The sequence below is a fragment of the Conger conger genome, chromosome 8 (assembly GCF_963514075.1).
Source record: "Conger conger chromosome 8, fConCon1.1, whole genome shotgun sequence".
NCBI lineage: Eukaryota > Metazoa > Chordata > Actinopteri > Anguilliformes > Congridae > Conger > Conger conger.
In genome coordinates this window covers 11,409,330-11,433,232 of record NC_083767.1, presented here as the reverse complement: position 1 = coordinate 11,433,232, position 23,903 = coordinate 11,409,330, and the positions used below count along the sequence as shown (strand labels likewise).

General features: G+C 40.2%; 1 protein-coding gene across 4 annotated transcripts in view; it reads left to right on the top strand.

The window, feature by feature from the left end:
- LOC133134884 (catenin alpha-2) overlaps positions 1 to 23,903 on the top strand; it is a 300,097-nt gene that overhangs the window by 77,499 nt on the left and 198,695 nt on the right. For all 4 annotated transcript variants that reach the window (XM_061251445.1, XM_061251444.1, XM_061251446.1 and 1 more), the window contains one exon: positions 9,353 to 9,556. In XM_061251445.1, coding sequence (XP_061107429.1) covers positions 9,353 to 9,556 — 204 coding nt within the window. The remainder of the gene's footprint in view (positions 1 to 9,352; positions 9,557 to 23,903) is intronic.

The window sequence follows — 23,903 nt, the reverse complement described above, 5'->3', positions numbered from 1 at the left end:
GTCGGATGAGAACTGACTGTTTTGTTTGTTGTAAGTTATATTTTATTGATTATTATTATTTTTTTTAAGATATTTTTTCGGCCTTTTTCAGCTTTATTGGACAGTATAGTATAGAGAGACAGGAAGAATGGGAGCGAGAGAGGGAAAGACATGCGACAAATGTCAGACGGTCGAACCGCTGAGGTCGCTGCGCAGGCTGCGCCACCGAGACACCCAATTATTGATTATTTTTAACCATAGTGCTTGAGAATTAAGATTTTTGGGCTTTCTTGCTTTCCATGATAGCATTTGTTTGTGCCAATGTCTGCAATGTATGTGTTTCTGTGGATAATATTGTATGGATAATTGTGAAACCATAAGTTTGCATTCGTCAAGCAGCTTCTGGTGATCCTGGGTAACTTGTCACAAAGCGTCACATTCGGCTCTTGTCTTTATCGGAATGGATTCTTTGGAAGATCCTGTGGGCAGGAGAACATTCAAAGGATTTAATCCGCAAACAGTGAGAATATCGATCTTCCAGTGGTGGTAACTGCGTTGTGCCAGTGCTATGAGCTTTGCTGAATTGACCTGAAATGAACTGAATGGCTGATCAGCCATCATCTTACTGTATAGCTCACGAGCACAGCACAAATGAAGTTTCAGGGGAATGCACAAAAGGATCGCAGTGATTTCGCAGCCATTAAACTGTCGCAAGTGGTAGAACAAGATACATATGATTCACAAAGTACTTACAGTGGATGAAAGGCCCATGCAAACTCGCTACCAGGGCAACGGTGGAACGGTGCACTGTCTGGGTCATGCATATTTAAACATACATCAATATCACTGCCAAAATGACCAATTTTTATGCAAATGGAGCTCAATACAGAGTGTGTTTGATTCACAAAGATGATTTGAGTGGATGTTTTTTTTTTAAGATGGCTTGAATGCAGTGGTAGTGCAGCACAGTTTATTGAAAAGCTATGCATTATGTAAACTCCTCAATGACCATAACAGCCGTTGTGGTTGCAAGCGAAGACCCCACAAGCATGTTAGGAGTACAAGAGAGTGGATCTTCTTTATTGCTATGGGTACCACTCTGTGCTGACACAGACCTAAATTACTCTTTGCTACAGTCTCACTCATTCAATATTAGAATTCAGGGATAACATTGACTTGCCACCTGTTATGAGTTTTCTACTGTCGTTTAAGTATGTAGGCTATGTGCAGAAACACATATTTTATGTTTTTTTTTTATTTGCACTAATACTTTATACAAATCAACCATTATCATGACAGCTGTTAACCCTTTGAAGAGTTTTTGGAATGTTTTTTTTTCTTCAAAATTCTAAATTAGTGTTATAGAGGTATTCTAAACTCTATTGCTTTCCATAAACTGCCTACGGTATATTTAGCATAGTTCTACCCCTCGGCATTCAGTTATGTTAATTGATTTGAGTGACATTGCATCGAAATAGCACTTTTATTCATTCACCTATTCACACACACACTCACGGCGATAGGCTGCCATGCAAGGTACCAATCAACTTGTCGGGAGCAATTGGGGGTTAAGTATCTCACTCAGGGACCCTTTGACACACTCAGGGTGAGAGATCAAAATGGCAACCCTCCAACTGCCAGACGACCGCTCTTTCCTCCTGAGCTAATATCCCAGTTAGTTTCAGGCAAAGTTGACTTTTCCTTCTCAACACGAAACATTTGCTTCTTTATTTCCACCCTTCCTGTTCCCTCCATCAATTAATCTGCATCAGCGTAAGAGCTGTACAGCTGCGCAAAGCGTTTTTGTCACATTAGATTACTTCAGCCATCATCCGCCGAGGCTGATGAATAGAACCGCTGGTGACCGAACCCGGTCCATCTGTGCTTCGCCAAATCAACGGCTGCTGTCATAGAAACGGGCGCGGGAGAGGAGACGAAAACAACAGCACCCTGTCCAATTTACATATTTCTTGACCTTGAAAGCTGACTTTATTTTTAGTAACCTTTATTTATGCAGGGTAGGTTGAATGGACATAGAGCAATGCCCCCCCAAGTAGCCTCATCTGCAGGTCTTGTAGAAGGATTGTAGGAGGAAACCCATGCATGTACTGGGAGAGTATGCAAACTCGAACCCAGCACCATCTTGCTGTGAGTTGCTATCCACTGCCCCACTGTCGGGTGGCGTCTCCCAGTGTGGAGATTATTCAGCCCTGGTTACCGCCAGTGGTAGCAAAGTAGCTTCCTACATAATCCGTGGGTGATTTCTAATACCCAGCGTGTCACCTTTTGTCCTTGACTTTCATCAAGTCGCCTGGCTCCGTGCAGGGCTGATATCTGTCAGGAGAAGCAGGAAGCCGTTAAGCTCCAACATTTGCTCAAAATCTTAAATGTGTTTTGGTGTCTGGCTATATATAGGTAGAAAGGTGAAATGAAAATCAACAGAGTCATCAATAATATCCGTGACGGCAAGTGGCAGCCGGTTGAACTCCCCTGTCAAAGTTGGAAACCACCCTCTTTTTCTTAATTCCTCGCACATAACCGTCTGAGTCACGCCGTCGTGCTCGGAATAACAATGGGGTAAAATCCTTAGGGCCTGTTTCGCCTTCTGGAGAGACGTCTTCAAAATTATCTGGGCTTCCATGCGCTTGCAAGCATCTCGCTCTGAACGAATGGAGGTCTTGCTGTGTGTGTGCTTGTCTGTAATCTCCAAGCTCCCGTCCAAGTGCTCTCTCCAGACAGTCCTTTATTAGATTTTTGTGTCCTTAAAGCTAAGTGGTTTTTAGCCGTCAAATGATAAACGATAACCTTTGAGCACTCCTTCAACAGACATGCACTGCAGACAGAAGACAAAATATTTCATTAGGAGTTGATGCTCCGTCTTAGTGAAGTATTTTGACTTCAAAGCCATTTATCGGACAAGGATCTTGGCCAGTTCTATAGATGCATGCCTGTCTGAGAGAGACGATGTGGTTCGATCAGAGATATGTATTTACAACTTCTGAATTCATAGTCTAGTGGTATCTGGATTCTGAGCATCTCACAGCAAATAGCCATCGGTTTGTCTTTAGAATGTTTAACCTGAACTAAATTCAGCTGACACCTGGTCACAAATGCACATTTGTAGTAATATGCTGCTTGCTGAAGCAGACACACAAATTCTGTGTCTGTGTGCCGAAATGGAAGATATTTTAACAACCTGTCATTCAACTTTGTTTAATCTAATTTCTCTATGGCTAGGCAATTTGTTAATAGCCCAAGCTGCTGGGGCCTTTGTAAACAACGGTATGCTATCTGTCTAGTTGGTGCAGGCTGCCTTGATGGGGGAAGAATTAGCAATCCGCCAGATAAGAATGTTCTCACAGAGGACTGCCAGTCACAATTGTTTGGCCAACACTGTTATAGACTGTCTGACAAATTTGCACACTGTCCGTGCTGTAATCAATCAACACGCTTTCTTAACTTTGACTTACAGCAACACAAGTTGACACAAAGCCTAATGGTAACTGCTAAATATTATACTTTGCATTTATTTTTTAGCAGGAAGTTAAGAGCCACAGCGTTGATTCTCCAGGAATGTCTCAGACATTCTGAGAAAGCGAAGGCTTTTTTCCGCATCCCTCTCCTGAGAATCGGTGGATATAAGGACAGGAATGGCACTGCCCAGCAGACTCAGGACAAAGCACTTGTGTCCTTGGTGTGTCTGTTGAGAATGCTAACTTACAGAAACACAGATACACAGCCCAAGGTTGGAAACTGTGAGGCTCTTTTTCAAAAGAACACAAACCATCCTTTTTGGCTCTTTGTATGTTCATGCATAGATCTTAAATTATGTTTAAATATAAAAATATTATAAAGTAAAATATTTAAAGTATTATTTATCCTCTTACCTCCTGCATTTTCAGGAACAGAGGCCGTGGGTAGAGCATCTTAGGCAAATTACTGTAATAGTAGCTTCCATAGATAGCACACCATCCAATGGCATGTTTTTTTTTGAGATGCTGTATAAATCAATAGCATGTTTCGTGTCTCTCTTCACCAGGAGTGCTTGAGTAATGGCGAATAGAAATTGCTCGTAGGGAAATGTAGGCCAGTGTATGACACCTTTACAAAATTAGGCACACCTAGAAATCCATCCATTAATAACCTTAGAAGTTCATAGGGGACATATACATGTACACCCACTGTCCCAAATACCTGCTCCCCATTGAAAAGCAATGCTTATGCCATTTTCATAGGATGTCTTTGAAAGTCAGCTATGTTTTCAACCCTGTTTCTGCCATCTCGCATTATACAAAGTATGACAAATAACCTTTATGATGCACAATTATTCTTAGCATTTTTATAGAAGCAGAGTAACTTGTTTTCTAACCAAGCAGTTGAACAGACAGATCAACATATTGAACCTCATAAATGTGTCTAATGGGGGATACTTTAATACTTAATATATGATGGATGCGAACAATATTCTGTTGTTTCATGATGCAAACTAATGGCCACAAGCTGCCTAGCAGTTGGCTGATAAGTTGATGCGTGCAGACGCTTATGAGCCTCTCAACAGCATTGTCAATGATGTTAATGCCATTTTTTGTAACAAGACATCATCATATGCTAAACTGCATCTGTATGTCTTTTGTTAAACCTACAGAAAGTCTCCATCAGGCTATTGAAACCGGCTATTGAACCCTTTGAAGATCTGTGTCATCAGGCTATTGACACCAATGCAAAAATGAACATGAACAAGCGCAAAAACCAACACGTGTCAATCAAAATCATAAATCACACATGATTGTTTAGTTATCTGAGTATCAGAGTATCAAAACACTATCCTTGGTCATATAATTTCATAACTATCAGCTACTTTTAATTCTAGTGTTATTCTAAAAATGTTTTACATTGAATTCTGAAGGTCATAGTTTGTGGCTACTTTAGTTCTGCCTATGCACCTCTCACTTCAATGCCCACTGTAACGACAGCAGTTCTCCATCAGCTAAAAATTATTTTAAAGCAGTATAGATCTTGTTGCCTAAATAATGCACATACAGGTATGGTTCTGCTGCATAGTATGTAGATTGAAAGCTTTGCAAATCAATGTTTGCCATTGTAAGCAAATGTGAGTGTATGAAATAAATAATGCATTATCGATGTTTGTAGGCTACAGTATCTCAACATCGGATGCCAATATTATGGTACTCGCATGCAATCTCTCGTCTGAACAAAGTAGTGTCAGTAGGTGCTCTGCCGTGAACAGAACTTTCTGGCTCTATTCCTTTTTCTCTAGGCCTGTTTCCATGGGGTGAGAGTGTGAAAGACATTTTGGTCGTCAGAAATCATGGGATTACATCCTGTATATTCAGGGTCACCTTAAACTGATCCAAGTTATGTACTGCATATGTGAAGCAATTTACTGTGACTTTTTTATTGGCTACTAGACAGAAGTCAAATAATTACTTGAAATACTTGAGCCCTTTAGACACTGGGACTGCTTTTATTTCATATTATTGTACATTTCGGTGCTGTGGGGTATTACAGGTATCTGCACAATTATTTTAAAATGAAATAAACATCTCCTCCTTTGGGTGAGACATAAAAGTGAGGTCCTGGCTCGCCGTGGTCATTAAGGATCCCATGGCACTCTTTGAAAGAGTAGGGGTATTAACCCCGGTGTGCTGGCCAACTTCCCACAAACCTGGCTCTCTATCTGGCCTCCGAATCACAGCCTGTATCTGATTGGCCGCACAGTCCCTTGAATTTCTACCCACTTTGATTTCCCTTGTGGTCACTGCAACATTTATCTGAGTTCTCAGTTGACCTACCTGGTCAGAAAATATAAATACATACAAAAATGCATAAAGAAGTTAAATAAATACAGGAGATATTATGTAACCTGCTGCAGGGTGGCTGGGGTTATAGAGTTTTTAATACCAGCTCTAAAAGTCTTACAATAGGAAGAGCTATAGTATTATCACCTGCCAGCTCTTCCTGTTATAAAACTGTCTGAAATATATGTTCCCGCAGATGACTTCATTTTTAACTTTAAAGACATATGCAGCAGGCAATCAGAAACAAATGACTTTGTTAAGCCCCTGATTTTTCCATTACACCCAAGACATGAAGTGCACTAAAGTGATATGACTCTAATAATTTGCCTTTCTATCCAAAGACTCTTCTTTCAGTGGCAACAGCAGACAGCTGAATATTCAGAATCCAACAAACAGATTGTAGGCCTGGACTCATTCACCGTGCATATGTCCTTAGAACTGTCCTTTACACAGGACCCTGCTAATAGAATGCACACATTATTGTGCATGTGCAGTTGTAAAAATGCCACACCAGAATCCCCGATACACAATTTTGTTCTCCTTTAGAGATAATAAATGATATATTTTGTACGGCATAAAATTCAAAGACAGAGTGATCCTCTTCTGTATTAGGAGGTACAGTATGAGGATCCATAAAACTCGGGGAGGCTTTAACAGAAACATTGAAACCAACCTTGAAGGTCACCTTAGCTCTACTCTGGCAGTTTTTTTTTTTTTTTTACAAAAGCCATCTGCTGTCCATAATCCTCTGCCAAATGCAATTGTTTTTATGTTTCTGAATAATCCTTTCATTGTCCTTATTTTTATCTGTCATTTTTTTGTGGTTGGTGTATACACTCAACAAGCACTTTATTTGATATTTATTATACGTATTAGAGTTTGACACGTTATGTGTTCCGAGATGCTCTTCTGCATACCACTGTTGTAATGTGTGATTATTTGTATTACGGTTACCATCCCCTTAGCTCTGGCCCTTCTCCTCTGACCTCTCTCATTAACAAGCATGGAAATCCTAGGAGATCAGTATTTTCTGAGATATTCAAACCACCCTGTCTGGTGCCAACAATTGTTACAAGGCCAAAGTCACTTAGATTACATTACTTCTCCATTCTTACATTTGGTCTGAAAAAGAACTGAACCTCTTGACTACGTCTGCCTACTTGTATGCATTTAGTTGCTGCCACATGATTGGCTGATTACATATTTGCGTTAACAAGCTGGTGTACAGGTCTACCCAATAAAGTGCTCATTGAGTGTATAATGGACCATGTTGATACAGTTAGAAAGTGCTTTTGCAATTCACATTTCCACTGTAAAGCCTGTATACTGTTTTATACTGAAGAGTAATTGAAGGACACAGAAATTGAAGTTTATAGCAGGTATGCGTAGTACACTATTTTTTCATCTGGGTAGATATACCCTCCTGATTACTTCATGTACAGTACTAGTCTCTGCTCTGTTTGTAAAGCCAACTTCAATTTATAGCATAAATAAGGATTAAGCCACCTTTGCATCTTACCCTTTACAGTATGTCATTAATAATGTATCGACTGTATATCCTTGCAGGTGTTCATTTGGTATTCTCTATGATGCCTCCTCCTCCAAGTGAAAATTTCTTCAAGCTTTAGAAAATGTATATGCAGTGGTGTTTTATAATTCCTTTTTGTGAATCTACAGTGTCTTAAATTATCAGGCATTATTTGTTTATTTTTGGGAATTTTCACTTGGGGTTTTTTGGAGGCTTTTCTCAAACTTTCTGATTTTCACTGACTTGGCAGCCCATAGAAGGAGCTTTAATATTTTATTTTGAAGATGTAAGTTGACAGATTCAAAACCAACCATTTCTGGTATGGAATGAAGGTCATTAGTCAATTGTGAGAAGCATGTACTATAGAAATATGCAAGCAATTGTATATTTATATATTTTCTATGTTTTCCCCCTTTCACTGTAACAATAATTTATTGATGAAATCCAATAGATTTCATACTTTTTTAATTTTTTAAAATATTATATTTACTGATTCTCTTATTTCAGTGATCTCTCCACCCCTGAAGTGTGTATTTAGTTGAATAGTTTCTAGCTGAATCCCTTACCTGTCCTAATTCAATTTAGGTGCAATCTCTACTCGGTTAGAGGGTAGGGAAATCCATCTTGAAGATCATATTAGCGTCACTTTGTGTGAAGTAAACAATGTCACAAGAAAGGTACAGACACCGTCACCATTCATTATCCAAAAATGGAGATAGACTTGCATGAGCCTTCCTAAAAAATGCAATTACAAACATTTGCCAATTACACATGCCAAAATAGAAACACACGAACAAAGTTCTCATATTGGATTATGCCACCTGTTAATAAATGAAACCTTATCTTTGACTCATAGCAGTGTTGAGTCATTCTATTATTTGATAAATGGAAACGTGTTTTAAATTAAGTCATTGAACTGGTTCGACGTGTTTTGGAAAAGAACCCCTATCACCTACTCTGCTGCTGCAGTCGCACCTGTGAGCGCTGTTTTTGTGAAATTTGACCTGAATGGATTTACCCTGGATTTTTTAAACGAGACGGAAAAAAATGAAATAAATAACTGTCTCACATTTCTGCCAGAATGTTTATTTTATTCACCTCGAGCAGATTCGGAGGGAGTTCAGTAATGACTGTTGGCCCACTGTGGCCTACCTTGACTTGTGCTGTAAGAAGTGGTAATTAGTCCCTGAGAATTGCCTGTCCGGGATAGTCTGGGGCCACTGGCGTGATGTGTAGAGCCTTTCTGACAGTTAATTGTGTTAGCAGACGTCCACCTGTGTCTAATCAGACATTGATTGCTATATTTTCAATGCAGTGAGACAAATAAGCAACTGACAGATTGATTAAAAACAGTGCATGACATTTTTTTTACGTATATATTTTTTTACATATACGTAAGTATTTATTTCATATTGCCTACTCCTGGCGAGTGAGTGTTAGAAAATAGCTGTTTTGGCTTCAAAGCAACTATCAACTTTGTCACAAGGCCAGTCATACAACTCCTGCCCTTTCAGTTCAAACAGATGACAGGATCGGAAGTAAAGCAGGCGGGTATTTCACAAAGCTGGCTAACTGAGCTGGCTGCACTTCTGCGCTGACCAAAACTTGTAACAGATTTTTGCTTTAGTCCATGTTCCATATTAGAGGTGGTTCAACGTTTTTCTCAGTGCAGTCACTCGGTCAGGCTTAGTGAGTTAGCCAGCCTTGTACAATACTCTCCGGTGTTGCTCATTCACCCAGAGGTCGGGGCGACATTGGCTCAAGCGGTAGGTCATCTGGCAGTCGGAGGGTTGCCAGTTTGATCCTACCCTGGATGTTTTGAAGTGTCCCTGAGCAAGACACCTAACCCCCAAACGCTCCTGACGAGCTGGTTGGTACCTCGCATGGCAGCCGATCGCCGTTGGTGTGTGAGTGTGTGTATGAATGGGTGAATTGGGAGCATCAATTGAACAGCGCTTTGGATAAAGGTGTTATATAAATTCCAACCATTTACCATGTTTACTAGCGTCCCCCTCCTGTCTTTCAGAACAAGATCGTGCTGGACCCCCTGACGTTCAGCGAGGCGCGGTTCCGGCCCTCCCTGGAGGAGCGTCTGGAGAGCATCATCAGCGGGGCGGCCCTGATGGCCGACTCGTCCTGCACCCGGGACGACCGTCGCGAGCGCATCGTGGCCGAGTGCAACGCCGTGCGGCAGGCCCTGCAGGACCTGCTGAGTGAGTACATGAACAATGTGAGTGGCCTGCCTCGCTTCTCCTTCTCCTGCTCCTCCTCCCTGTCCCAGCTTCCTCCTTTCCAGCTACAACAAGCTTGAAATAACCAGCTACCGGCTATCTCAGGACATAGCTTGAGCTGGTCAAACCATGTTGAGTATAGAGCTGGTCTGAACTGGTCAACCAGCTACCAGCTGGAGCTGTTGTTCAGCAGGGGGGAGACCAGGGAACAGTAACTAATGAACAGAAGTGAACAGAAATCTATTTTGGTTTCACTTTTTGGTGCCACTGTTTGATTATCTGGTCCTGGCTGATGTGCTGTTGTAATTGACCATCAGGTAGTATGGGAAATGCTTTGATGTACTCTATTGCTGCAAAGTGACTCGCTCATATAGACTGAGAGGATTGTATTCTGTGTGTTGTAGTGCCTGCTAGTGGACTGAATGTGGAAATAGGTAAAGATTGTTGAGATGTTGGCTGCATCCCATTTCTCAATTGCCAGCTTTCACACACCATACTGACCCAATGAGCACAAGCCAGACCAGGTTAACCCCAGGGTACCATAGCTCAGGTTTTACTCAGATATAGCCTGGCTAGATCCTTTAACTGTATTTCAACCAAATGTTCCAACCGCTTGTTGAAACATCAAGAAAATTGAAGCATTCAAACTTTTCACCACAAAAAATATTCACTTGGAAGTAAGTCTCAGTACCATAGGTTGTTGAATCTCAGCAAGGGGGAGTTAGCCCTCATAAAAAGAGAGGTTGTAGGGCGTGGATTTGGCTCCAGCCATAGACAAAAACCTTCTGGTCAGCAACTGGTGTAGTTTTCATACATTTACATATTCCGTTACTTCATATGCTTCTTTTTACAGAACATATTTTGGGACTAGTCATCAACGCCTGACCATTGGGTCTATTGATGAGACACATGCATATTACATGTTTGCACAAAATTTACACCTAAAAACTGAATTGAGGTGAGGAACTGCCATTTTAGACAATGCATGCATGGGCTGGATGTAAGTGCAAGAGACAAGTATAAATGAGGAATACATCTTCAGTACTCTTTCCCTTTTACAGGAGATTAATGGTTTGAACTAATGACCCTCATATAAAGAAATTGGAATTATAGCACATTTTAGGCATTTGAAAAAATATGAATGTAGGTCTACTGAATGTAACTGTACACTGGAGTCCTCCATTAATCACCACAATCCATGTACTATTGACCCTTAGCGTATCTATGTCGTCTGTGGCATTTAAAGCTGTTTGCAGTGATCGCAAACAGCTTTAATCCAATGTGTTTGTTGGAGATTGTCCAGTTAGGTGTGAGTGTGATATAAAATAATCTATTATATGGAATGCTGAGGGCAATTGTAATTATTTGTCTGGGTACTGTCAATTGATATCTAAATCCAGTTTCCTCTTTATGGAAGATATAGGAGATGATGCACAATATTGACATGGGACCAGTTGGCTGATTTGGTTGGAGTCAAATAAACAACATTGGACTACAAAATTGTGCTGATGGCTTTTAATTATGCTTGCTACATTGTTTCCATAGTTATTATTTTATTGAAAAAATGACTTTCACAAATTGATTTACATTTGGACCCTTGTATGATATGTGCGATTTAATGATTTAATGTATGAGAGAAGAAAAGAATGAATGTTTCCATGAAAACTGCTGATGGCATGACCTACATCATACTGTATTTAGCGCTCTGACAAATTACAAGATGGAACAATTGGATCTGAAAAGGAGATTCCCTCTTACTGTATATAGCATATAATGGGGTCAAACATGCTATTAGGAATGTTAATCAGTACAGCTCATTTTTGCAGTGAATTAGTAAACTGGATTGGTAAGCAATAAAGGTTGTTTAATTTCATGTAGGATTTAGGGAGTATGCAATCCTGGACTCATTTGTTCAGATGTTTGAATTAACATATTTTAATATGTACATTTACATAAACCACCATTCTCAGCAACCAAAGATGGCCAACAAGTCTCCTGTATTGTTCAGTTTTTCACTGCCCCCCTTTACTACATATTAAAGCTCAATTAATACTTTTAGTAGTTGCAGCCCCCCCCCCCCCAACACACACACACCTCCCAAAAAAAACTGTTTGCTAAATATTTTGTGATGCTTTGGTAGCAGCTGCGGTTAGAGGATACAGCTGAGAGACTCTATGAAGCCCCTGGCAGTCTGAGTTCAGAATGAGCAAAAAGCAGAATTTCTGTAATGGAGGACAAACTTAAATAGGCTGTAACTTGATGAGGCTCACAGGGATGGAGACAATTGGACCTCCAGCTTTTATGTTCTGGTAATTTTGCTAACGGGATTGAAATAACAGGGCTCTATTTCTTAATCAATTTGCTGCCAGTGTGTGTATGTAACAGAATGGATGGGACATGACAGATGTAAGGAATGTCAACTAGCACCCCTTGACATGTACAGTACTTACAGTGTATCGGGCTGGTTCAGGAGAAGAAACGATCCGTGAAAACTATGAGCTGTGAGGTCAAACCACAGCCCGAATCAAACGCGGTAGAAGTCTGGAGTGTCTTTTCTCTTTCTCCACCAGTTTCAATCGTTCAGACTCCTCTTTTAGAAAGGTTCTGTGGGACTGCACAAGGGTAATCAATGCGGTAGTTGGCGATAAATTAGGTTCAAGTGACAGCAAAATGTCCATATCTGTCTGGGGTCTGGTGATCAGTGATTGGTGACAGCAGCCCCAGTTCCCGGATCAGTGCTGAATCATCAGAATTGGCTGATTTAGTTACGGCAGCTTGGACAGGACAATCTATCAATTGATCTGTGGCGTAATGCATTGCTAGCCCGGTCCAGGGGAGCTCAGCACAGGGAGCCGTAAACAGGATTTAGGGAGTTGGTTTGCAGAGTTTAATCTTGCAGTTAGCGGGACATGGAATATAATGGTCGGCAGTCATTTGACGGAGACAGGTGCCTATCCTTTAGCTTACCGGTGGATGACACAAAGGCTTCATTAAGAGCCAGTGACACCTCTGAGCTCTGTCCCGGTGTCCCACATCTTCATTTTGCCTGAAGAATGCCAGTGCGCCAATACCTGGGCAAAATCCCTGTCAATACAGAAAACTGTTGACAAAATCCATCGGGGGTGGGGTTAAATCTCATTAATGTCACTATACCTCAGTGCATCATTGGGAAATATAGTGTTGTGAGTGGGGAATGTTTTTGAAAGGGAAAAGCAGGTGATCGGAGGGCAGATGGGGGTGCGTGCCAGAGCAGTCCATCCTGAGGACTTATCTGGATACAAAGCAGTCGGGCGGGAGGGCAGCCTACCGGAAGTCCCCCGCACGCATACGGCAGATGTCCTGCCGGCTTTCTCGATACAGGGCGTCTTGTAGCCCACACAAATTCCTCACATTCCCATCCCCGTCCATCTGGCAGAGCTGCAAGCCAGGCCAATGCAAATAAGAATTAGCACAGGCCCGGCCATTATTTGTCTGATGGTCAATATCTCCTAACTACAACATGTGCCTGCTGAGAACAAATCACCTCTGCTGTGCCAATAGTGGTTTAAAGGGAAAACGTGCTCACCCAGTACGTGTATAAGAGCAGCTCCGCTAGAGCTGATGCAGTTATCTGAGTTAGTTAAGCTCCTCTATTAGCATATGAAGCATTTGCATTCTGGCTAATACACCCGTATAAACAGGACAGGGAAGGTGTCAGAATTTTTGCAGTAATAATGTTGCTCAGCCATTTTGTCTGATCAAAAAGAAATCCAATATGCAGTGACATGATTGAATGGATTCAAGATGTTTACCTGAAGAATAATATCTGGGCTGATGAGAAGCTATTCATCACTTGTCTGAGACGTTGTTCCGTGTTCACTTATTTGTCAAAATCATTTCTCAGCACTGTTAGGCCTCAAAGGAACACGAACTCTCATCATAAAATTGCTATCGTCTCAAATTCAAGAAAATAAGGACGCATGCTTATGATTGTCTCCAAAAGTGCGCCACGCAAAACAAGAGCCATTTTCAACATTTTTAGCATTTCTTAAATTTATTTTCGTCTCTGAATAAGACACCCATCTCTTTATCCAGCACCTGAGATGAATCTCCTGTAGTTCTCCATTCTCCTTTATAACAGTTGGCTTGTATGTAATTGACTCCCACTGAATGCGAATAACAGCTGCTATTTTGCCCCTCTGCATCTGTACAAAGAAGAGAGTTATGAGGAATTCGATGCAGGCTTGATAATGTCATAGCAACCACGGACAAGGTAGGACACAAACTATCTATAGATATTGTGAGTTTCAGTCGTGGTTTTCAAGTTAACCCTGTCTTACTCAAAGCTTGCATCGGTTTCTCTACATGTAGCAATACAGCAGGCATTTTCTAAAAATTATTCAGTTATTTTTGCAAACTCCTAAGCTGGTTGTGAAGGCTCACCTATCTGTCTCTATTTTCAATGTGCTATATATACATAGCTCAGCTCTGTTGTAGGTTTACAAAACACCCTGTGGTGCTGTTTTGTCCCATACACTGTAAATCCTGCTTCAGGTTATTCAATTTGATTCTTTAAGCACTCTTAACAATGATGTTCAGGTAGTAAACAAAAAGTATTCCAACTGTGTACTATTCACTCCTTGTGATGCGCTTTTTCCTGGCTTTGTTTGAGTGCACTCTTACCCTGGGAGGGCTAGGGCCTTGATGTCAGTCTTTACCTAATGGTACCAAGTGATCATTTTAAATCATTACTTTCTGGTAGCTTTCAGGCTGGTAGTGCCTCCATCCATAGAGCCCAAGCAATTACCCAAGTTTAAGGAGCAGGACAGAGACTTTTCACCATATACCAGGGCCTTCTCAGTCAGCACATCTGAACCCAGTCACGCATTTCTGGAATTTTCCAGAATGTTGAATGTTGTGCATTTTCTACTTCCATGAATCGGTGTGTGTCCTATTCTTATACAATTCCAGTGGATCTGCCACAGTGAATAGATGCACTAATAGCCACACGGTGGCCAGAAAAACTGGTAAGTTACCTTGCATTTGTGTCTTAGTTCTTGTCATTACCTGCATGGCAGAACATTTTTGCTTCTATTGTAGAAATACTTAATCTATGTTCATTTGTCAGAGCTTTGAGAAGTGCTTGTTTGTATGCTCCCCGAGCTGTGTGGAAAGGAGCTTGCACAAATTGTGTATTCAGCTCTGGGTAGATGGATTGTTGTTGTGTGAAGAGCATAGCTTTCTGTCGTATGGCTAACTGAAGAGCCACAGCACTCTTCTCCTTCTGATTGGGCTTCCTGCTGAGGCAAACATGGGTTTTGAATTCAGGCATGGGAGATTTTCCAGGCCTCAGGGCGATTCTCTCAATCCGTCCTCATTTCTAGTGTCGTAGTGTCGCGTTCTCCTCATCTTCTCCCTCAGTTCCCTCTGAACTCACTGGGTGCGTCCACTGGGATATCTCTCCCGTTATATCAGTCAGTCATCGACTAGATGCTGCAATGTCACTTAAGAAAGCGCATTGATCAGGAATTACATACAGTGCTTCTCTCGGGGTTTTGGCAATCTAGATTAAGTGTCAAATCAAATTATCTGAAGAATTAATATTCAGGCTAACGTCTGATTCATTGTTCCCACATCTCTGCTTTGACAATAACTGTTCTGGAAACTGTTGTGCAATATGAGCTGCAGCTCATGGTCTACAGTTGGTCTTGACTGGAGCCATATTTTCTGTACCTATACCTTTGCTGTGTGTCGACGATCTCGACCTTGAGTGACTTTTTAGTTGTAGATCCTGTTGACCTGCTGTCCATGTGCCTTGAGTGATATCAGCAGTTGGTTTGGTCAAGATGGATTGAAAGAATCAAAGGCTATTTGGTCAAGTTCATTGTGCCAGAACAGTCAAATTAAATTCATCCTTGCATGACAGTGGCCTAATTCTAATAGCATACTGTCTCCCAATAAGCACATAGCAGCTGTCTGCATTTGAATATAACTATTATGAGATGCTCTCCTTCGATTGGGTAATATATTGGTGTTGCACATCATTTCAGGGCAGTGAAGCCATTTTAGATCTGAGGCAACAAAATGTGAAAAGGTCTAAATACTTTTACTAGACAAAGGAGGATGCAGACTTCTTCTACTATTTAGTTTAGCTCTGCATATGTTGATCAACAAATCTTTCCATTTTGAGCAAAAGCTTTCCATTTTGTACTGGAAAACTTGTATTGGGAAAAACCTGTTGTGAAGCTCTCTAGTGGCTGTGTACCATATGAGATTGATTTTGCAGTAAAACGAGGTGTGTTATTGAGTTCTGCACTGGATGAGTCATATCTTTAAAGGTAAAAATCACTTCCATGTCTAATAACATGAAAGGAATGATGTACAGTAGAAAATCAAAACATTGCCAACTTACTTTTTTAACTTCAAAGGTTATGACTGATGCCCACATAGAATACATAATTGAATAATTCAAATTCAAAGTCGTAAATGATTCATTTCGAGCAGTTTGTGACATACCTAGAAAAGGGCTAGGTAGGATTTTCTTCACTCCAACAATTAATGGTATGTTTTTTGTGAAGTTAATGGGCTTTCAGAGGTGGAAAGTCTAGGGGTCACAAAGTAAGTCCCACCATGTGTTTCTTCCACCCTGGACTGATTTCACTAATTAGCTCTACATCCTGGCAGCAGAACTGTTCTGATAAGCAAATCCTGGTGATTGTAACAAAGTTCTGGATAGTGAACTTGGATTTTCCACCTCTGCGTGCTTTAGGTATTGAGGTTGTTGAGGGTGTAGCTTAAAAAAAAAAATTGCCCCCAACCCAGATCTATCTGACACCAGTCCCATCCAGCATTGGCACTAACAAGCTGGTGAGGTCCAGACAGAGTTATAAACAGACTGACCTCATGTCTCCGGTTCAAAATCCCCGCTGACATTGCTTGAGTTCTTCTCAGTTCTGTCTTTCTTAAAAAGGAACAAATTGGGGAGGCCTTGTGGCACCGTCCAAAACTCAGCAGCCTCTCAACCCGTATACAAATCCCACTGGGTTTGATTCCCCACCACGGCCCCCTCTGTACTTACTGACTGATCCCATCTCTGTCTGTAACCCTCTCTACTTTCCCCATGTCTGACTCAAGTGAAAAAACAATACCTAAAGGAGGCTAGTCTGTCTGCTTTCCTTTACGTTTCTTTCTTTTTTTAAAAGGAATGCAGCTCACTTTTATGGTTGTGTCAGTACAATACGTGGGTGGAAGCAGACTCGAATGGAGAATACAATTCCTCATTGGATCTTGGCATTGTGAGAAGGTCATATACGTATGCTTCCTGTTCTAATGGCAGTCCAAAATGTACACAATTTTGTGTGGAGAAAAAACAATGTTGAGTGGATATAAAGTATGTTGTGGATTGTAAGATGTCAATACTAAAATCAATCAATTCTTTCTTCCTAACCTTCCATTTTTCTTTTGCCAAGGCTCCATATGCTTTGATATACAGTAAGTTTCTTCATCAAAGATTCAGATATTTCCAAAAAGCTTGTATTATTGCAAAACATTTATGAATGTATATACAGGTGCTCTGCATGGGCACCCTTCATCCCTGATAAGTAGGCAGCTAGCTGGCTAAACATGTTAGAGCTTCTAACTTAATCTGCAGGTTTTGGATACAGATTAATAAAATGTGAATACAAATACAATAAATACATAAAAATCTATTTTTTGGCCAGTTGCTTATTTTAGAGAATACAACTGCAGCCACTTTATTTTGGGTCCTTTGGTTTGAAGTCTTGACACATTCATATCAGCCAAAATTCATTCTCATCAGCAGTTAAAATGATAGCATCTGACTGATACGTGCCAAGTGATTCATTTGAATAACCACAGTAGTTGACCCGTCATTTTATTTTTTGCATTGATATTTATTATTCTTTGATTTATGTGTAATGCACTGTTCAGGCCTAGCCAAAAAAATGATATCCATCTCTTTCCCAGAAATATATTATGAGCGCTATAGTCACTGACGGAAGCGCATTGTGACAGAAATAACGTTTCTTCATTTGTAACACGGCACAAGAAAAAGGCTATCTGCTGCAGAGGCACTAAAGATGCCTACAGAATCCAGAGAATGACTGTTTGCATGAGAGATGACTGAGGAAGTGCTGGCTGCGTCACGGCGGAGTTTAGCTGGAGGAATATCTGTCAGCGAGGAAGGTCTAATGAAACAGATGGCCAGAAATCTGCACTAAGAGATAAAGATTTGTGTTATGAATGTTCTGCAAAAGTACAAAAGCTTGTCATTATGGAAATTCTGATGATGATGACACTGCATGGAAATACAATCAGTCAAGGCTTCTCATTTATTATTCATTTAATTATTCAATGCTGTCTATTCAAAATGGTTTAAGCATGCTATTGAAGGTTTAATGCAAACTAGCACACAGAATTTTATTTTTATTTATTTTTTATATTTATTTTACACAGGGTAATAATAATGTTTTCAAAATGTAATGATCCTTAATGTGCAACCTTTGTACCTTATGCATACATTTAAGGTGAATAGTGTGGAAAAAAAAAGAATACGATGAATGCTAGATGTAGCAAATAAAAAATGGCAGCCAAGCAGTAGGAGAATGGGATGGTAATATTTCAATTTTACTTACAGCTTTACTTATACTTTGAACATAATAAGTAAGTAATAAATATAAAAATTCCATCAAAAAATATGTGATAACAAGCTTATTACTAGGGTACACGGTAACATCTTGGATGTGTATAAGTGCGTATTGCCACCCATTTTAAACTAAATTGAGTTTACCCCACATTATCTACTGGTGGAGAGACAGGAGGCCAATACTAAAGGATATTTGAGATTCTACTAATTGGCAGAGTGCATTATGCACACTATATTTCATTTACTAATGTACTGTATTTAATTTTAGATGCAATTATGCAGAATATTATGAATACATTTCATTTGAATACATCCGAAAGGTGAATACAATCATTATTGGCTTCAGCCTACATGGAAAGGTTGGAACACTTTCTGGGTCGAGATAAAATTAGTCACTGCTGCTTTTTGAGCCAAATGCTAATTTTATCAACAATCGTTAATGCATATGATACAATTTAATGGTGAAATGTTCAAATATTCCTCTTGCAAAGGCATAAAGTTTATTTTTATTTTTTGGATGCCTAACATTGGTGAAAATACATTACTTTCTCTGTCCTGTATTCAAAATGCATCTCTCCATTTTGTGTTTGAAAGGATGAGCATGTTGTATTCTATATATACACACAAACCTGGGTGCACACACACACACATGTACACACAACATGCCTTCACATATTTCAGTGTGATTTAGTTCACAAGAAAACACATTATGGTTGTATTGAATCTCTTCCCTAAATATGTGCTTGGTATATGTTTGGGGGTAACAGGGAAGGGCTGTTTGGATTCTGAGACATGCCCAGCCTAGTATTGAGCAGTCTCACTTTAAAACGGAGCACACAACACACACTGAACCACTCTCCAAAACTCCTGTCAGTACTACACTAGCTCTTATGGAGATGGTAATATAAATCACAGTTGAATTTGTCTTTTAGGCAAAATCATATTAGAAGATGAGATAGAATTAACCAGAGACATATTAATGCCATAAAGCTCTTAGAATGGTTTGCCTATTGCATTAAAGTACTCCACTTAACTAACACTTAAAGCAATCTGCTCAACGGAAACAAACACAGTTGTCACTGATAGGCAGATCATGTTTTGGAATCAAGTGTAATTGTATTATCTGGGTAGCTATGCATTTCAGTGCTGCCCATTACTGCATTAGCCATAACGCGTGTTTGTTTTATGAATGCAGAGTGAATGACTGTCTTTTAGACGGCCAGAGTATTTGTGTGTGGATATCGCTATTTGCAGAACCGTGAAGAAATTTACTATTTGGGAACAGAGAAAGAGCAGAGAAAAGTCTGCTTGTGGCAGAGGATAATCCCTTCATGCCTCTGCAAGGCATAAAACCTTGTGCAGGGTTACGCCCCAGTTGAACTGAGAGTCAATTTAAAGTGAAGCTTTGTCTACCAGCTGTGACACTACTTGGACCAAAAGGCCATTTTGAAGTGGTGTCAACGGAGCTCCGTATAAATTACCTGAGAGTCCATGTCGCAGTCACAGTGCAAACCCAAGCTTGACCTTTCACTTCTGGCTTTTTTACGACATTAGCACTCAAACATCCATCCATTAGCCTGCAGTACTGTTCAGTATGTGTATAATGAGGCATATGGATGCTGAGCACATCAATGGCATTTATTTTTGGTGACCTTAATATAACAAACTGATACAGTATGTTGTGGATTTTCAATGAGTCTAAAAACGTATATGAAATGCATGTTGGGAAATGTAGTTCAGTACAGAAAATAAATTGTGTGTCTTGATGGGAGCAAAATGATATAATTTACCCAATCTTGAACCAATCATTGTTTACTTCTATGCAATTCATTGCAAGGCAGTAGGCTGGAATGCAAATTGCGCATTTAAAATTGGACCTTGATTGCAAGTATATGTACTGTATGGTGCCCAAGTCTTTTTTACATGCAGTCCGGGCCTTGATGGTCGCGTTGTCATAGACACTGAAAATAAATAATCACAATAATTGATATGACATTGGTATGTTTACGGCTAAAATATGCAAGTTCCCATCACCTCTACAATTTTTCAATTTGTTTGGCTCCCCTGACTTATAGCATAGCAAAGAAAACACTGGTTTTGAAGAGTGCCTTAACCAGAAACATCAGTAAAGAGGCAGATTAAATCAGTTATTGCTCTATTATAAAACGCAGTATTGTCGCTACTGCGTGATAGCTCAGATTTAATATGGGAGTAAATCTTGTTAGCGGTATTGCTCATCAGTGCCTGAACAGACACTTTGCCCATTGTTCTTATCGAGACAATGGCAACCATCTCCTTTAATGGATATTCGTTGGCTGATAGAGCTTGTATCCTCTACCACATTATCTCGGCTGTTCTCCGTCTCTTCTCTTTTTCTCCACACAGTTTATTGTGACCGTGACCGTGAAAGACAACAATGCACACTTCATTGGGAGGTTTAATCAGCTCTGTTGCCCAGCAATAGGTAATACAGTTGAAACACAAGCATCAGTGATGCTGTATGCATAAAGTTATATTACGTCTGAAACCTTTGAAGAGTACGTTTTTGGAATGCTTCCCTCTAGTCCGTGTTCTAGAACCAGCATTAGTTCATTATGTTCAGTTCAGAACATACTTGGCATCCTTCACATTAAAGGGTTATCATATAAGGAGAAGTCACATTAACAGCAGGCTTTAAAAAATCTATTCTCTATTCACATTATTATGGGCCTTATATGACCTGTCCAAAAATAAAATGGTGAATGAGATGATACTAGTTCTCTGAGGCTTGAGGCATCGATGGGGCCTGCATGTCCTCTTGGTCGTGTTTCCTCACCTCGGGGGCTGCAGATGGGCAGCAGGTCTGACACTAGGTAGGAGAACGCAGTGATTCCGCAACCTCCTCAGCTGCAGTGGAAAGACTTAAACAGATGTGACTCTGGGATTCGGATTACCCTGAGGGTATAACCGGGTAGAGCAGGAACATTTGCAGACCTGGGGCCTGATCAGCTGAGGAAAGCCCTGATGCTGCTGTCTAAAGGTCCTGGAGGAAACAGCGTATCTCTCGCCGAAGAAGCACTCACAGCTGATTGATGGCCAGAGCAGCAGAGTACACTGTGTTCTGGGTATGTGTAATTTGATTGTCTGCTCTCATTACTGTGTGCACGGCGAATTTGAGATGGACATGGGACGGAGAGACAAATGGAGAGATTTGATGAGAATGGTTAGCCTTGCAGTACCTGCTTGCTTCCAGGCTTTCCAACTGAGTGTTGGAGTGTCTGCTTCTAGTCTGATAGTTTGTTCTCCAGCTGGTTGACTGGTTGACCCCCTAAGACAGACCCAATTCAGAGAAGTCTACCTTTTTTGCGAACATGTTTTTATTCCTTTCAACAACAAAAAGGGCAGGGGGGATGCGCCAAACCACGAACAATTACAAAATCCTTCACAATTTGTTGAAAAAGGAAATCTGAGGTGTCCATTAAAAGCCTCATTGATGTCTGCATTGTTGGCCGTGCTTTGTTAAACTCTGCAGTAGTTCACTCTAAATGAACTACATTCTCTCTTGATCCAGAAACTATTCATATGCAAATCTTTATTAAACCCCAGTTGAATTATTCTTTTTCAGCAGAAGTCAAACCAGAAAATACACAGTCTGCTCTAAAAGTGTTAGTTATTAATCCAATGGTAATTGAGCAGGCCTGGGCAAATGCTTAGCCAAAATCAGATGAAATGAAACAAAGTTGACAAATTCTGCTTGGTAATAGGTGGGGATCCATAACCTTAGGCCATCACTGGCCCTCATCAGTGGCTGAGCTATAGTAAAGCAGGTCTTCAGTTGTCTCTGAAAGTGCAATCCCTGCCGGTGGCTGGACCCCGCAGAAGCCTAGAACATGACATTAATGAGGTATTTCATTGAGCAATGGGTGGCAGACCACTGGGTGTTACAAAATGCACTGGTGTTTCTGCTGTAAACAAGCAGAGTGAACCTAATCAAAGCTAAGCATGTCCTTGTAACAGGAGCATCCTCACAGTGCCGTCTATTTAAAAATCTCTCAATGTTGTCACATCTATCTGTCTGTCTGTTTGTCTAAATGTGGAATTCCTCGTGCTTTGTTTCAGAACATGGCTGAAATAAGCATCATTATTTTCAGATGCATGCGCATCTGCCCTCTGGGTCTCAGCAGTCTCCAGCCATTACATTATTGACACTCTTTAAGTTTATTTTTAAGCCAGGCAATCTTATTACAACAAATACAATGCTAACGTAATGTGAGCATCTCCTTTCAGGATCTGAGGATGTAAGTGAAACGTCTCCATGCCCTCCAGGGTGATTTCCTGTTATTCAGCCTTTGTTTGCAATCCTTAATTATATTTCTGAGCTTTTACAGACCCAAAACAGCCCCTTAAAATACAGCCTCTGCTATTACATTGTTGTTAAATATGGACAGACCAAAATACTGTATGTTTGATATGCCTCTTCAGTCTATACACCCCACCTGAAGTATGAGCGTTTGTGGCCTAACTGAAAATAAACTGCTTTAAAATTAGAAGTTAGTCAGTCAGCAGAATATTAGAAACTATTACTTACAGCTATGTATGGTTATTTGAAAAAAGAAAAGAAAAGAAAGAAATTCTGTATATTGTGCCATTAAAATCCTGCAGTGTATATGTATAGTCCTGAATTATGAGTATCATGTTTAACTTTTGCATCTGTGTGATTAATATTCTTTACCATATTCAAACAACTTTGATGTCTCTTCATGAGGCCACAGAATGGATTGATGAACACCGGGCTTAGAGGGCACATTATAGTGTAATGGAGTGGTGTATTCCAGATGGTCAATGCAGAACATCTCTCCGTAATCAAAGTACCCTTTTCCAGGATAGGCAATGTCAGTATTAAGGGTAGAATGATGCATTGTGTTTTTCTCTCCTGTGGAATAAATAGCCTTCTTTGCTTTGAGATTGACTTCCAGAACAATGGTAAAACAATGATACAGTATGACAGGATGGTTTAGTGTTGGGTTGTTATGTATGTGTCATACATTCAGTGCATTGTGTTTTACTGTTTACTTATTATTTTCTTCTTTGTGACACGTTGCAAGGCAATAGGCTGGAATTCATATAACTGCTTATTTTTATTATTACAGACCGTAAAGACCATGATTGCTGTACTGTTTGTTATAGTCGTCTGTTGCTTTGACTTATTAGTGATTCATAAGATACAGTATGCATGAGCAGGCAGAGGAAAGTGAATCCTATTTAAAATACCCCCATAAACTTTCAGATCATTTTATTTAGTGACACATCCAGCAGGTCAAGGGATGGAATAGAGTCACTTTTGGTTGGGGTCAGACCTGCAAAATAATTCATGCAAACAAGAAAAAAAATACTTTATTGTCAGTTACACGAAATATGACCTGCAGAATAAGAATGTTATGTTTTATAGTGCAGTATATTCCCTGATGAAAATCCAATCTCTGTGAGAGATGAAAATGAATGTTTATACTGATGGAATATGTAAATAGATCCCGTGATAAAAAAATCCCCCATTTTAATAGTTTTCTTGGCGGATTATTATCTATGGCATCTCTCATTAGAATAGGCTCTTAGTATCAAGTCCAACTAATGCAGTCTTATGCAAAACATTTATGGCCAACTACATTGAAAGGCAATCTTCACCCTAATTTTATATTACTGTATTTTCCTGATACATCCACTGG